Raw genomic sequence first — 17,565 nt, forward strand, 5'->3', positions numbered from 1 at the left:
AAAATATACTTTTTATATTTCCTGTAATCCCGAATATAATCGTAATTTTCTGTCCTGTTGTTGATGTTTTGACAAATATAATCAAGGCCCTGAGTAAAGTTCAAACAACACTAAAGCCTTTTGGAAGGCTTGATGGGAGCAGGGATGGTCTTGCTTTTATTCGAGGTGGCTTTTCTTTTAAACCTTGATTAGCCTTGTGATTTGATTTTGCTGCTATATTTTTGCTATAAATTGCAAATCGTTTTCAGTGCTAAATGACACTTTGGCATTTAGAAAGTTATAAAGGGTGGTAGTTCTTATTTTTAGTAATGACTTCTTTGTTTTAAGTTGCAGCCGTTGGCTTGAAGAAATCGAAGCGGGCTAGCTGTTTTAATCTGTGTCCCTAGCTTTATTGATTTATTGAATCGTTTCTTCATATTCATTGAAATATTCTCCGCCATTTTTCACTTCCGTTGGTGTTCGCTACAAGTGTGGTTGTATTTGATAATTAAGGTAAATTTTTTATAAATTTGCTTGTTATTGAACCACTTTGAAATGATATTTCCTTTTATTAGATAGGGCTAATGTGCATACATCTTTATAAGTTCTCTTTTGGGTCAAAAGCAATGTTTATGACAATTATAGGCCCAGGCTATTTTTGTGCTGGGCTTTTTAGTTTCCTGCTAGTCTCTTGGTTGAGTTCAAAAGTCAACTTGACACTAATCATTTGGTTAGCCTAGCAAATAAGATTAGTAGCCTAGATGAAGTCAACAATGTATTGTTTATTATAGCCTATGCCTTAAATTACCATGTTTGAATTTCTGACACAGGCCCCTGATATAACCCTACACCTATCTTTTTTTAGGTTTCATTTAGTGTATTATTTCTGTTAACCTATTTCCTGAATTTTTATGCCATACATAGCCTATTGCACCCTAGTTATTGCCATAAAATTCTGTCTAGACCTAATAGAAATAAGTTAGCCTAGGCTCTGAATACTATGATAGACTAACCAGTTTTGGCACTTTTAAGGAAACAGTTTCTTAATTAGCAAGTTTTAGGGCTCTTCTGAGAGAAACATTAGGAAATATGTTTTGCATCAATTTTGGACATAGGCTAGGCTATAGACTAGATAAACACCCAGGTTGATTCCAGTATTTATTTCAAACCTTGATTCATACCATAGATTGGTTCCCATAATTACCCTTCTTGCTTTTGTATTAACATTCTTTCTAAACATCATTGATTAATTGTCTTGCTCACAGATAAGCCCCACTATTTCCCCCTAAACAGCATCTGTTGATACTGTTTTATTTTGTGAATAGGCTCTTTGATGTGTTAAAACCAATCATTTATAAATGTGGATAGCAATAAAAGTAAACATGATCATGTGAACAATAGAAAAATTGGCTACTGTGTATTATAGCCTACACTGAGTTAAGATTTTTTTTGTTGAAGCCTATGTACAAAAACCTATATATTAGGTCTGTATATGGGACTAGTAGGAGGTAGGGAGGGGGGGTGTAGATTCAACCTTGTGGTTGACTGTTCCTATTTGACAATTATTCCCCCTTGAGGAAATTATAACCTAGTAAACAACATCATTTGCACAGGATTTTGATTAATGGATAATTCTTCTGGTCTTTGTCTGTTTTGATGAGAGCTTTTGGGCTGAAAATCCTCTTCCTATCCAATTTATCTATTATGGCCTGCCTCTCTGGAATAGCACAATTTTTTTAGATATGAATATAGTGAGTCAGAGGTAATTGACTTAAAACTGCAGGATTTTGACTCTTGTCAATAGAAGAGCATTGCTAAGTGCTGAGAACCATATTTGTGTTGCAAGAGCAACACTTTGGTTTTGTCCTGTTTTTTTTTGTTTTTTTTTTCCTATGCTGCTGATCTCAGCTTATTCCTGGAAACTGGTAAGGGTCTAACCTGTGTGGTTTTTATGGAAAGTGTGGACCTCAGGCCGGATTGATGAATATGACATTACATTTTGGAAAGCTCCATAGAACTCTTGCCTAGGGCCAAAAAGGATGGTTTTTGCTTGTCCTCGAGCCAGAGCCTATGGTGTGCGAAGTGAAGTGGAGTTATATAGCCTATGTCAGAGAGGAGTATCTGAAGTTGTGCAGCCAAGCTTTCATTTCATCAAACCATGTTTCTGCTTTCGAGTAGAAAGCTCCGTTCTAGCAGGCAAGCAGGCAGGCACCAGTTTCAAATTGAAGATGGACTAAAATCTATAAGCGTTAAATATATGCGGTAGTTCCCCGGCCCCACAGCCAATATATCTTCTTTGAGTGATAAATAGAAAAATTTACAGAAACAAAAAAGTGCAATTTTCCCGTGGGTCCGAAAGTGCTGCCATCTATTGTTTCTAGCCATTTCTGTTCGTGATTTCAGCTGACTTTACCATTCTTTTTTTTCTACTTGGGATTGCAATAGAGAAATGGTATCAGATATACCTCTTAAACTTTAAAAGTTCTCTCATTGCTAAAGAAATTAGAGCTTATCCTTTGCTCCTTTCTAAGTGGTGGTGTTAGAAAGTTGGCCTCCAGCAAAAAAGTCAACTTTTGAACTAAGACAGATAGAATTTTTTTTTCAATGACAATCAATAGACCTTGATGAGCTGATCAAAGTATATGTCATCCATTTTTTGTTACAAAAATTTCTTCATGACATACACCAGTTTGAAAGTTTCATGGGGTTGACAACTTCAGTGGTAAGGTACACACTTGAACCAAAAATAGGCCGATACCAATTGTGAGATATGTAGGGGGCTTCCAAGCAACAGTCGATTATTAGCTTATAATCATCTTTGGCAATGAGGGGTTTGCAACTTTTGCTGATTGGTGTACCTATTATCTGTTTCTGGTGTAATTGATGGTAAGAACAACTTGGTTCCTGATTATAAGACATGTAGGGGAGTTGTAAGTAATAATTGGCTGTTAGGCTACAATGACTTCAGCGACAAGGGGTTTGGAACTTTTGCTAGTTGGTGTACCCATTATTTGTTTCCGGTGAACTTGGATGTATATCCCGGGAGAGGGACTTGTATGTAAGAATCGGTTGCTAGAGGAGGCTCACGAGGGGCTACAAATTTGTGCAAATTGGTACACATCTATGGAATCAGGGACCCATAAATTTCCTGTAATGACTTGCCATCCAATAATAAGCGATTCTGGATGGCGAGTCATTACAGGAAATTTATGCGTCCCTGATGGTATTTTGATCCTGAAAAGTTACAGATAGCTTTATAATACCAACTAGATTACATAAGATAATGTTCCAAGTTTCCATCCGTCACGATGTCTACGATTGAAAAGGATAAAGTTCAACCGGCTGCAAAGTGACATTTAGGGGCCTAGTAAGTAATAATCGGCTGTTAGTGTGGACCTCGGGCCGGATTGATGAATATGACATTATATTTTGGAAAGCTCTGTACGACTCTTGCCTGGGGCCAAAAAGGATGGTTTTTGCTTGTCCTCGAGCCAGAGCCTATGGTGTGCAAAGGATAAAGTTCAACTGGCTGCAAAGTCAATTTAGTCCCTTCTTCCAATATTTTTTTTTTCAACCCTGAGGAATAGCCTTTGATCATCTGATTACTGATTGTGTTATTCTTTGTCTCTCACGGAAGAGGGACTTGTAAACAAGAATGGGTTGCTAGAGGAGGTTCATGAGGGGCTACAAATTTGTGCAAATTGGTGCACATCTATGGTATTTGATCCTGAAAAGTTACGGATAGCTTTATAATACCAACTAGATTATATAAGATAATGTTCCAAGTTTCCATCCGTCATGATGTCTACGATTGAAAAGGATAAAGTTCAACTGGCTGCAAACTCAATTTAGTCCCTTTTTCTGATATTCTTTTGCTGTTGTTTTTTCAACGCTGAAGAATTTGATCATGTGATTACTGATTGTGTTCTTCTTTGAATATGCCGTTTTGAAAGCTTTGATAGTTTTGACAACTTCAGCATTTAACCGATAGCAAAGAAACAAAACCCAAGTGTTGCTCTTGCAACACTTTAATCGGCAAAGCCGAACAAAGGTTGCCACAACACTTCACGTTGCCCAGGCAACGTAGGTCTAGTTTGACCTAGATCTGTCCAGGACTGCACAAAGCCTCCATTCACACTGGAGGTCCCAGGGACTTCTTCTTCTCTGATTCTAAGCCAGCTTAAGCACTTTGGTTTAGACATGTTGATCCCTATCCTGCATTGGTATCTGGGATCATTGCTTTTTCTGAGGCCAAAATAATTTCAATGATTTAAAGAACATGAAAATTAGAACTAGGAATGTTATGATGTCAAATAATGACTATAGTACTCACTGAACCATTGACACATTTGTAGAATCTGTGTCTGTTACTTGCCTTTTGGCATGGAAAAAGCAATAATCAAACCCCTGTATAAAAGTGGCACAAAAACACAATTGAAAAATCATAGACTAAAGTCACACACATTAATTTTTTCCAGAATTATGGAAAAACCAATTCTCAAGAGAATGCAAAATTTTTCTGAATCAAATTTTCTTTGGCATCCATTTCAACATGGTTTCCATAAAAAAAAACATTCATGCAATACAATCAAATGGCATTTAATAAAATATCTATTCTACTTTCACTTCAAAAGCATGAGGTATAATCACTTTGGTGCACAAACATTGAATTGGATTGGTGATTATCTAACAGGCTGAGATGGTTTTAAGTAGTGTTCCACAGGGTAGTTGTCTTGGTCTGGTACTTTTCTACCTTTTCATCAATGACTTGCCTCTTATCTGCCATTCCTTGGTTAAAATTTTTGCAGATGACAAAGCTTTACCACTCCTTGATAAAGTCAAATGAAGTTTCAGTGCTTCAAAAGGACTTGGATGCAGTGCATGATTGGTGCACTGTCAACTCCATGTTTGTCAATGAAATAAGTGTAGTGTTGTCCATTACTTTTGAAAAGTAGCTCAAAGTTACTATTATCTTGCTGGGCATTCAATTTCACCTGTTGAAAATGTCTGTGACCTTGGTGTTCATTTTGGTTCTAGTTCTAGGTTTGACAGGCATGTTTCTGAAGTAAATCATGAGGTGAACTATCAGCTATTATGTCTCAAATGCACTTTTCATGGGTTTAACCTCCATTCATTCACTGCTGTTTATAAATCAACAGTTTGACCTATACTTGAATATTGTTTGTCAGTATGGTATCCATTGAATAAAAAAGAGAGAGAGCAAGGGTAAAAAAACAGCAAAGAGCAACTAAGCCTGTACTATATTTGAAAGATTTGCTGTTGGAAAATAGACTGCACAGGCTAGGATAACAATGTCTTTAATTCCAAAGGGATAGGGCAGAGATTATTGACACATTATAATCAAAGGCATGAGGCCATGGAATGACCTTCCAGCTGAAACATTTCTAATAGATAATATAAACATTCAAAACAAAACTAGGAGACAAACCATTATATCATTTTTAAATTCTCTAAAGTATTATTTTTCAGTGTTTTTTTTTGTATTTGTTGTGACGAAATTATAGCTTACCACTTTTTTGAATGAAAACAAAAGTAGTTTGGCCTCTGGATTTCCATACTAGGTCTTGTCACAATCCATCATGAGGATATTTTTTGTTTTAGTTTTTTTTGTGATCTGTATGTTTTCATAGTGTGCTATTTTTCATAAATTTGTATGTGTGTATTATGTTGTCAGCATTGTCACAACTTTTTTTTGTTATGTTTAGTGTGGACAAGCTTGATGCTTACCATATTATAGTATCATATAATAAATATCAACATTTGATTGATATTCAGATGATTTGAACTGGACTTATTAGGAGTTTCAGAAACTCATCCCAGGGATAGGAAGCATGAGATTACATTACCTTAAATTGCAGCTTGGAGCAATACAAGGATTTTTCCTTGTAGAAACTTCAGAGTTGATAACACATGACACATAGTTGAATACATACACTTGACTAGTGGTTTGATGTTGCTGATTCTGATTCGAGTGCTTCCCAGTTATACTTCCATTCTTTTTTGACCATTCATTATCAAGATGGTTCTTAAAGCTGTCTGTGGTTTGGGCAGCAATGGTATCTGGCAGTAATTTGTTCCAGAGGTTGGCAACACGGTTGGTAAAAAAATGGGCGCATTGCAGCTTTGAGGAGAAATGCCTGGATAACTTCAAATTATGTCCCCTTGTACAAGAATCCTGAGACGCCAGAGGAAGAAGACCAGGAACTGCCTTTGTATTAATAAGTTACATGATATAGAATTTGTTTACTCAGGCATGAAGGATTGGGTACATAGACAGGGAGTAGGGCTCATGTTGAGTAAGGAAGGTGCTAAGTCTTGTTTAGGCTGGGAAGGTATTGATCCCTGTAGAACTGCCTGATAGAGATACTAGTGACTCAGATGAATTTTACTAACAGTTACAGGAGCAAATAGACAGGATCCCAGGTAGAAATATGATATTTTTACTTGGAGATTTTAAGGCTCAGTTTGCTAGCAATAGGGATTGATGGTATCCTAGCCAAGGTATATTTGGTGTAGGAAAAGAAAATAGGAATGGCTACAGACTTGGAATTTTGTTGGTAACAATTTAATTAAAGCCAATATGGTGTTTGGTCATCAAATGGTCCATAAATTAACATGTATTCAAATGGTGGTAAGACAGCAAACCTTATTGATTATGTTATAGTAAATCAAAGACTGGCAGGATCAATACAAGATATTAGGGTGTATGGAAATGCTGATATTCATGTTAAAAGTAAACATTACCATCTAGTAGTGTTTAGTGTTAATTTAAAGCTGAAACTTTTGAAGTGTCTCTACCTCTTGGGGAGTTATGATGTTGGTGTAAAGCAGTGGTTCTCAACCAGGGTCTACATGGACCCTAGAGGTCCATGTAATATTTTTGGGGGTCCACAAGCAAAACACAACAAATTGGGGGTTCACAATGATATTTTGGGGTCCATGAAGAAAACCAACTCAGAACGCTCTTTATTTTTAAAAATTCAATTTCTACTGTAATTTACTGTTCACTTTATATTGTGTTCACTGTGTGATATACTGTCAACACTTAGTTGCAAAGAAAATGAGTGCACATCTGCATGATGCCCTTACTGTTGTAATAAAAGTAGTTAACCATATTAATTCAAATTCTCTCAACCTTTTTTTTTGTGAATTCTGTAAGCAAAATGGAAAAAAGTTTGGGTAGCTTGTATCACATACAGAGGTGAGATAGCTATCAAAGGGGAATTGTTTTAGGCATTTAATTGCACTTTGGGATTCTATTGTTTCCTTTCTTGCTGACACAAGAGTTGGAGCAAAACTGCTTGCAAATTAATGTGATGTGTTTTACTTATCAGATATATTCAAAAAATTTAATTCACTTGATAAACAGCTCCAAGAAAACAATTCTGGTCTGATATCTAGTAAAAGTGCTATTGCTGCTATTCTAAGGAAATTACAGCAGTATAAGAATAATATCAGGCATTGTGCATGTGAACAGTTTCCTTGTCATCACAAAGTGATGAAATAATGCATGCAAATTCAAAGATGAAAGGTACAATATATGGAAAACAAATGATGTTGTTGCAAAGTACCCTTTGCTCTGGGATAAAGTGCAGTTCTACATTATTGCTTTTTCTACATCTTATCTTGTTGAAGCGGCATTTAGTTGTGTTTCTCAAATGTTATCAAAAGATTGCAATAGACTTGACATGAAAAGGGGTGATCTTTGACTATCATTAACATCAATAGAACCAAATATAAATAAACTCGCCGAGAAGAATCAACCACAGGGATCTCATTGAATAAACATGCCTTTTCCTTTTTATTTAATCACACACTGAATTTCAGCTCCTTTTATCCAGTTTACATGATGTTGGGGTGAAACTGCCTGAAGAGCTCTAATCTCCATGAGCTTGTGTTGCTTGCCCATGGAAGAAACATAGTTATTATCACAATAATAGTAATAATAATAATTATTATTATAGTAGAATATTTTATTTGTATTAAATTAGTTTTCATTTAAAAATAAAGCTTAATTGTATACTATTTCTTTGATAATTAAGCCTTAAAATTTATATTAGTGAAGAATAGAAAATTGTTCTTATGTCCAATAGCTATGAAGGGGTCCACCAAGATAAAAAAGAAGGAAAAAAGGGTCCATGGGTAAAAAAAGGTTGAGAACCACTGGTGTAAAGTATAGCAAGACTGCATGCAATATGTGTTATATATGATCATTCTGCATATTATGAAGTAATAATAGTTTTCCTAACATATTTCCTTCCCTCCCCTTAGTTATCTAGGTAAATATCTTCTATTATCTTCATAAAAGACATTATCGAGTCAATTATTACATGACTCTGGTTGGGTTGTAATAAGGTTCTCAAATTTTCTTCATTACACTTCTTTTTTTGGAAGTTTTTTTTTTCAGCTTAGAAAGTTAAAATGTCAAAAAAAATTTTGGATATATTTTTAATATTTAAAATTTTCCCTCGGCAAGTATTAAACGCAATGCATTTTTAATGATTCTACTGTAGAATTTTAGATGGATGAGAAGGGGGATTACTGATTAAATTATACAACCTTCTATGGGGCTCTTGATTCCTATACTGAAGCCACCTTTGAATATGGAGTATACTGATCTTAACCCACTATTTCAGAAGATTTGAGACATTTTTTTAAACCCTTTTCTTTGGTAAGGGCTTATCTTGACCCAATAGATTGAATATTTGTGTTTCAAGTTTTGAAGAAAACATATTTGGCCCTTTGCCTGTAGGCTATCTTAAATTACATTTGCTGCTATTAGGACATTGTTTTGGATGATTCATTGAATAAGAGACTTCAGTGTTCCAAAAGTATTCTTTTCCATAAATGTAACATTTAAAGTTTCCTTGCCCTCCCCAAACACACTCTGAAAGTTTCAATTTTGATCTTCAGCTTAATCTCATAGTCCATTCCTGATATTATGTAGTGTGCTCTTCTGATAACCTTGGTACACATCTTTGGTCTATATTGCTCCTTCACCAGGGTTAGATCCTAGTCCTGACCTTTGGACAAGCCCTGTGTTACTAATATTATAATAATATATGTTTTGAGTATTACTGGGTATTTCATCAAATAGGCTAGTGACAATGATCAAGCATGGATTAAAAAAAATATGAGTAAGAGGCATAAAGCACCCTTTCCTAATAAATTATCAAAAATATTCCTTTTCTGCACCAAGGGTGGGAAAGAGTGTCTTAGCTTCCCTTGCAAATTAAAGAAATTGACATGTAGCTAACTTTTATAATAGGAAATAATTGGTGTTTTTTTCCTGAAATCAATTTTTGAATTTCTTTTAGTACTAAAATTGCTCCCTGAAAAACATTCATTGACACCTTTGGTGTATAGCCTAGAAAGCAAATAACAACAAATTCTATATATAGTTCAAGGAATTGCTTGTTTGCTTCTACAGACATAATAAGCCTGTTGAAGCTTTTACATATATTAAGGATGAAAATCAGTAAAATTTTAAATTTTGGATGTTTTTTATGGCAAACTATCTTCAAATTCCTATTTCTATGGTTTAAAGATTGTTCACAATGTAGAAAGTATTAGATAAAAATACTTATTCCTTTATTTTTTATTTAAAAAATATATATTTTTAAATTTTTGTTTAAGTTTACTGTTCTTTAGGTTTTAAAAACACAGTTTGAATGATTTTCCGAAGTTTTTTAAGGAGTACTTGGATTTTTCTTGGAGTTATTGATGGATTTTTCCGAATTTTTCAAAATCTTACAAATTAGGATTCAGCAAGTGTTTGTGCTTCAGATAACTTCCTTTGACTTCATTTGTGTTTTAGATGTATTCCTTGAAGTTTTGTTTTTATTCCAAGTTGGTCCTTATTCATCAATGGTCAGTTCTCTTTGGAGGGGAGGTTGTGGATAATTTTTCGTAAAAATTCAACAGAAGTAAAGGGTAGAGTGCAAATAGCCCTCACTTTGCTATGGGACTATAATTGACATTAATTGATTTGTTGACATATTTTTATTGTCATCTTGTTGTTGTCAAGAAATGTGTTTTTATCCTGTTCATTTTAAGCAATGTTACCAATGTGAAATTTCCAGGAAACATTTCATAACTCCATTCTTCTCCTATTATACAAGTTCATGGTTTTAAGCTAAGGAATAATAGCTAAGCTTTAAGCTAAAGAAACAATAGTTTTAATATGTTGGAATTTATACTTTTTAAGAAATGATTTTTCCTACTATGGAAATTGTTTATTAGTTGAAAAAAGCTTTTGAAAATTTATTGAATCTATAAAATATATAATATTGCCAAGAACTTGTTAGTGACGTAAACTATTGTTCAAGTAACTTTTACTTTTTTGTTTTCCCCTATAAATTATTTTTCACTTTTTTGTAAACTGAAGTATTTTGTTTGTTTCATAAGTAGAAGTTGCTGGTTCTATACACGACTCTAGATAAAAAAAAAAACAACTATTGCTCTTCATTTAGAACCCATGATTTTTCTTCCTCAGTCCACCCTTGATATTAACAATGAATATGCTGCATAATGTACATAGCCCATTTCTCTATATTTTCTTCTAGGTATAAAAAAATGGCTGCCAAACCCGAGCAAGAGCCTGTGTATGTCCGAGATTTGGTGAAAGATTATGATGATGCTCGTCAAATGCTAACTCAAGCAGGAGTATCTGAAGCAGTACTTGGAACAATAGATGCAGGTAAATACCTATTACATTTCTATATCCAAATCTTGAGTTTAAAATCCCCCTATGGGTTCAAATCCTTTCGAATCTCATGACCAACTATTTAGAATAGACTAAGGCTTCCTATGGATTTCTGCTCTTATATTTTTACTAGTTATGTTTACACTTTCCAAAGGTCATTGAAAGAAATTCGTTTTGTGTATTGTCAGTCAATACTTACTTGCACATACAGGATCCTCAGTGCCATTAGGGACACGCCCCTTTTTCAGTGCTCTCTAGGTGTCTGTTAGTTCGTTCATCAAAGCCATGTTTCAAGTCAATGGCTATCTGAATCCTGCAATTTAGACCGAGGGCAAGGGTCTTCTTTACCCTAGTCTATGAGTCATGTGTGTAAAAATGTTCTCTCCAAAATCAATCCAGGCTATATTTGAAACTTTAAGTTTTCAGATTTCACAACTATTTCTGGGAGTAAGTTCTAGTCAGCAACTGCTTGGGCACTCCAAAAATTTGCCCCTTATCTATTTACTGGTATGGGCCTGGATATTTTGCATGGTGTCTTATTGTAGTATTGAAGGGTGAAAATAATTCTGGAAAGGTAGTTTCTCCAGGCTGTGCTTTAGTTTGTACAGCTGTATCTGTTCAGAGTAAAGCACAGCTTGGAGTGCCTAAAGTGAAGCAGACAATTATATGTTTCTGAAGTTTCTAAGCAGCTTGTCATCTGTTTACCCCTTTAGCCTTAAATCTGACTGTCCAGCAAAATAAGGAAACCATCCTGTAGAATTTATGGGTGATGATAGGGAGTCATTGATTCAATTCTGTCTCGCTTTATCTTCCATGGTTTAATAGACTAACTTGTCAACACCAGTTTTAAAAGTCTTCAACAGAGGGAGCAATAACTGCAATATCAGGAAGATTGTTCCAACAGGCAATCACTATTAGAGAAGTAGTGGTTGCAGACTCTGGTATTTGACCTCTATGGGAATAACTTCTTGCTATACCCCCTTATCCTAGAGGATTCATCAAATTGACAGATGAGTCAGCATTCTAAGGCCTAAGTCATTATGATATCGTCTCTGACCTCTGTATGCAAGCATTGTGTGCTTTACCTTTTTTTAATAAAGATGGATAGTCAAGATTCTTGCAGCCATCATCAGTTAACATAATTCGTCTTTCATTTGTTCGGTGTTCACGATGTTATGTATTTCGAAATTATTTTGTTTCTCATCTTCATATGCGAGGGAAGGGGAGGGGGGTCTATGTTCTAATTGTTACGAGAGTCCTCTCCCCTTTGACGAATTGAAAACTAGTATCTACAAAATTTATCCTTCTACTTTGACTGGCCCAGGTGAGTACTGGCTCAACCCTTGGAATGGAAGGTAAGTAAACATGTAAAAAGCATTTGAGGGTGTTCTTTTTTAGTGTTTAACTCATATCATCTATTTCAAAAGTTGTCTTTTCTTGTTTACATCATAATGGCCAGACTAACATGTTATATCAATAAAGTGTAAACACAGAATTTATCCTTTAATAAAAGGGGTTCTTAGATTGTCAAAAGAATTCAGATTTTAGTCAGTGGTTTTTTGTCTGTTTTACTTGTGTAACTATTTTGTAACTAATTAGCTCTTGTCTGACAACAGAATTATAACATTTGAAATTAAGAAATTTACATCTATGGAATAGTTGTATTGAAAAAAACATGTAATTTTCTAGTGGTCCTTGTTACAGACTTGCAGATTTCTTTGTAGTGAAATAATGAATCTAGTTTGCAGAAGCAATGCAGATAATTTATTTTTGAGAACTAGATTTAGAGATTTTAATTAAAAAAGTCAATTCTACCTGCAAGCTTCATTGAAACTCATCATCATCTAATAGTTGTCTGCATATCCTTGTGACACTGCAAAACAATATCTTTCTGGTCGAAGTTACATTTAAATATATATAATGTATTATTTGAATTATGTTTGTATGGAAAAGTTATCATTATAAAATGTATTAAGTACTACTGACGCACAGTACATAATTATAGGTGAAAGCCTCAACTTCTGAATGATGAGAGTATAGTTAATGTGAATATTTAAATAAAAACTTAGCTTTCAAGTACTTTGATTTTTAAGTAAAAAAAAAAAATACTTGAAGTAGATGAACTGTCTGGGAACTGTCATTAATTCCAAATTACCAGCTTGTTTTTTCGCACATGCAAAATTACAGCATTTTTTAGAGATGACAACATTTATTTATTGTTTCTAAATATAGCTTTTTGTCTCTATGCAAAATAATTTAGTTTTAAATGAATACGGCATATTTTTTTTTCAGAAATCAAGCACATAAAAACTGGAAGTCGGCCGAAAACCGTGCCAAATACAGATGGATCTGGATTTATGGATCTTTACAATGACACCAAAGTTAAACTTGTTTCAAGATGTTGCTTGCCTGTTGATCAATTCCCCAAGGTAGGGTCAATGGTTTATTTCCGCTAAATGTGTATTGGAAAAAAAAATTACAAAAAAAAAATCACATTTATAAAATTATTAAATATTTGAAAAAAACTTAATGGTTCAGATCAATTTATTTGTATAAAAAAATTCAACAAATTCGTTTTTAAATTTGTTTCAATATAATTTAACACATTTTTTTCTTTACAAATGGTCAAAAAAGTGTATTATTTCTTGCTTTGATTTTCTGTTTCTTAAGCAAAGATCACCTGAGAAGGAAATCTTCATACCTGCACTCTAAGATTTGTCGCTAATAAAACGAAATTAATTAGTATCCCAGAAAAACGAGTTTTTATAAAAAATAGATGGTAGTAAAGAAGATAAGGGAAAATGAAAGTGAAAAGGCAAAACGTTGTAATATAGAAATACATGAGAATTAATAATTGCAGAAAAAATTAAGATGCTGGATCTTCATACAGAAAATATATTAAAACTAATTTAGATGGGAAGGTGTTTTTTTTTCCACTTGAAGGAAATAATTTTTTGAGTTTTAAACTACATTTTCTCATTTTATATACAGCTTTATGGAGAGACCTGCTGTTTTGACTCCGCTTTGGAAATAATCGCTATCTTGGAATATGAAGCTGCCTGTTTCTCGTTTTTTAGATTTGAACAAAATAAGTCTAAGCTATGTACTATGTAGCTATTTTCTTCTTTATTTATAAAAAAATGTATTATTAAAGTAAAAACTGACCAAAAAATAGATTTATTTAGAGTTTCTAATTCCACAGACGAATTTCCAAGAAGATTTCTTGGTGTTATACCTAATGGCCATGGCAACGTTTTCACCAATTTATTCAGTTGAAAAAATAACAAAAGAGTGAATAAATCGTTTTCTGGAAATTAGTGTTTCAAAAACTAAAGCTGCTACTTTAATTTCTATGACTGTTCAACCTTTCAAATTTGACAGATTTCAAAGGCCCAGAGAAAGCATTTTGTGTCATAACACAGTAAGATGCTATTCAATGCAAGATTTACTAGCTAAAACAGGTGTAACTTTTCTTTGAAGGTTTAGTTATTTGTGGATCAACATTCTGTTAATGTTTGAATCCGCTGATAGAAAGCATTGTCAAATGTAACTCAATTAGTTTGCTCATTTGTTTTTGATATTCAACGTGGCAATACTGACAAAGGGCTACTGTCCTAACAATATATCATTTTCAGCAAGTCAAAAGAAAAGAAATCTTTGAAAATGGCAGTTTTTTAAGCTTTTGGGCGAAAGTTTTCCCTTAATGGGCGGTGATAGTTTTGACAATATTCACTGCCATAATGTGGTAATATCACAAATCAAAACTGCATGGTTTCAGTCTGTAAACAGCTTCAAGTAGTAAAATATAATATTAAAACGCAAATTAAAGACTTAAATTATTACTCTGTTAATATTCTTGTTTTCCAGTAGTCACGCTGTGTTAAATGCATACACGTAGTGCATAAAACATGCCACCAGAGTAGTTGTTAATAAGCTGCCAGTGACCTCACAAAAAAGCTTTTGTGTACACGGTGATCGAGCAAAAGCGTAGTGGGGCGTTGAGGAGGGGACTGCCACTTTTATATACGGAATGATTTCTTTTCCTTTTAAGTTTTAATGTTGACCCTTACTTTCAGTAAAAAAAAAACTTGTTTTTAAATTAGATTATATAAATAGAAAAAGAGAAATATTATCTTTGGTATTGCAGAAAACTAGTTCCTAGTATTTGACACCCACCCCTCGAAGTATTTGCTGTCCTAGCTGATTGGATTGGTGCGCTAGATTTTGTCCGAGAAGGCGAGGGTTCGAATCTTGGTGTATTCAATTATTTGGTTTGGGATGGGGGTCAGTGGCCTGACTGTAAGCTCAGCCAAAGTCGACCCAGTTCCAAATGGGTACCTGGAAAAATATGGGGAAGGTAAATAGGTAGGGTGTGCTAAAGCACAGGATGGGTGGCCCCTATCCCCCAATTGCACTTCCTGGCTGAAGGGCCTTGAGACGGAGATCAGCATCGCCGGTCCGGATTTTAAGGATCTAGTGCCATACCCTTTACCCATCCCCAAAGGTATTTCATGGCGGGGCTCATGATGGATCACTTCGCGTTTTCCACCCCTGTGCCAGTAGGCGTGAGAATGTAATATTTTATGCTACATCGAGAAAGATAGTAAGCAATTCTTTCTCCCCAGCTTGCAATTAAGGGATTTTGATTTAGAGTTGCAGAATCTCAAGAATGGGTCGGTTTGTTTATTCCATGCAGACTTCTATCAGGTATAGAGAAGAATATTGTCATCGTCTGAAACGATTTTTGGTTGGTTCTAAATTCCGCTGAATTACCTGGAAGTATTGTTTGCCATCCTGGAAGAACCTGAAAGTAGCTCAAACTGAACTAGTCTACTTTCCAACAGAGACAATTTCTTTCAATGTTCGTTGCGACTGTATGAATAACAAAGTCTTTGATGCTCTTTACTGAAAGTGAGCTTGAAACTATTGTACTCATTTCCCATTGCTTGTACCTGTTTCAGGTACTAGTATGTTCTAGCTTTCTGAAATGAAGCTAGGACCAGGAACCTTATAATTAGTGAGAAGAAGATTGGCTCGAAAGTCCTAGTGAGGACTAATTTGCTAGCCACGTTTTGTAGATTTGTAACGTTTTTGGCAGTAAGTTTATTAATCAAGCAAGTCAAGCAATATTATGTAAATTAATTAAGCATAATTGAGGAAGGAATCTTGTGGTGAAACACTGAATTGAAACTGCTTGGCAATACGGGACTCGCGGATCGATTATCGGTGCCGAATGGTTGGACGATATCCCACTTACTTATCCCTGTAAAAAAAAATGACACGGCAACTGGACTGTTGATTCAAAGTGAGATGCACCAACAAAAACTTAAAGAATCTTTATCCTCTATTCTTAATTAACTATGTACATTAAGTACTGTTATCAGTTCTTGCTCACGCTTTTGCGTGGGTTCTGGTATGACAGTTTTCTAGGATGGCTCTTGAAATAATTCGGTTCGCTTTTATTAGACTAAATTTCTTTTTTTTTATTTTGTTAATGTGAGTAAATCTCACACTTGGCATTTTGAATCCTCAAATGAAAATTTTAATTTAAAATCTTTTGCTCAACTTTATATGTCATCGATATAAGCCGAGTAAACATGATTACTATTTTTTGCAGTACAACTTCCTTGGTAAACTTCTTGGACCTGGTGGAAGCACCATGAAACAACTTCAAGATGAAACGATGACTAAGATTTCAATCCTTGGAAGAGGCTCAATGAGAGATAGGAACAAGGTTAGTGTTTTGAATTAGTATTAAATAAATGTGTTTGCTGCACTCATGTAACTCAGCTGGATTCAGGTCGGATAAAAATTTCGGGGGTGGGGGGAGGGCTTAAGCCCTTTCATAAGCCCCCAGGATACAACCATGATTGCAGGACGCGCCTGGGTATTAAGTGCATACTTTCGTGTGAACCAGTGAGCGACATGCGATATTAGCGCAGTTCTCAGAAGACGTTGCCTAATAGCATTTTTCTGGGTGAAGGACACGATGTATTCTAAGAAGAAAGTATAACAACTCGTTAAGCATTATGCTTATGTTAGCTCATCAAAAATTGACTGCTAAAGATTTCATTTTCAACAATACTATAGAATTATTCCAAGAGGTCTTAAATATGCCAATAGATGTCCTTCTAAATGGATGCTTTTCTGACTGTTCAAAGAAATAAAGAATAAAATTGATCTCTACTACCAAGTTTACTACCATACTTTCTTATTGGAACACTTTCTAGCCAAATTCTCTCAAAACTGTTTATTCGTCGATCTTTAAAGGACTAGTAGCTATCGCTATCAAGGTGTAAATACAATTAAAGCAGGTAATGGGAAAGCTGAAACGTGGAAGATTAGTAGCGCAAGACAGCCACATTACAGTGTAGCAGCAATTCAATTTCGGGGATTAGATCAAGGCAAAACTAATATCACAGCTCCATAATGCATGTGACTGCCAAGGCTTCCAATCAATATTGTTCTCCAAGAAAATCAAATGTCGCTTTTTATAGTTGTAGTATTAGTGACAAATGATTATTAAGATTGCAGAAGGTTATGTATTATTTTTATAATACCATTAGCATTGGAGTGTACAACTCCAGCCATAAATATAGCAGTAAGCTATACTTCAGACTTTGAATACTATACTCTACTAGCAGTATTAGAGTAAATGTGATACAGTATTTTTTATGAAATGATACATACAAAATCATGGAGTGATAATTATGGCTAGTATCTGGCTTGCCACTGAATTAGATTACATTGTTAATTGTGTTTCAGAAAACTATTGATATTTCTAACTGCAAGCTATACTAAGTTTAATTGGTTACTTTTCTGCAAATTATACGTATAAAAATACTTTTTGCTCAAAACAA

At 34.5% G+C, this 17,565-nt stretch overlaps 1 protein-coding gene across 2 annotated transcripts in view; it reads left to right on the top strand.

Moving 5' to 3' along the window:
• Positions 1 to 358: 358 nt before the first annotated feature.
• LOC136036448 (glycine-rich protein GRP33) overlaps positions 359 to 17,565 on the top strand; it is a 46,502-nt gene continuing 29,295 nt past the window's right edge. For both annotated transcript variants that reach the window (XR_010619732.1, XM_065718691.1), the window contains exons 1-4: positions 359 to 492; positions 10,566 to 10,699; positions 12,998 to 13,134; positions 16,323 to 16,439. Coding sequence is in view for 1 of the 2 variants with exons in the window: in XM_065718691.1 (XP_065574763.1) it covers positions 10,576 to 10,699; positions 12,998 to 13,134; positions 16,323 to 16,439 (378 nt within the window). In the remaining variant the exon portion in view is untranslated. The remainder of the gene's footprint in view (positions 493 to 10,565; positions 10,700 to 12,997; positions 13,135 to 16,322; positions 16,440 to 17,565) is intronic.

This window comes from Artemia franciscana, chromosome 2 (assembly GCF_032884065.1).
Source record: "Artemia franciscana chromosome 2, ASM3288406v1, whole genome shotgun sequence".
Lineage (NCBI taxonomy): Eukaryota > Metazoa > Arthropoda > Branchiopoda > Anostraca > Artemiidae > Artemia > Artemia franciscana.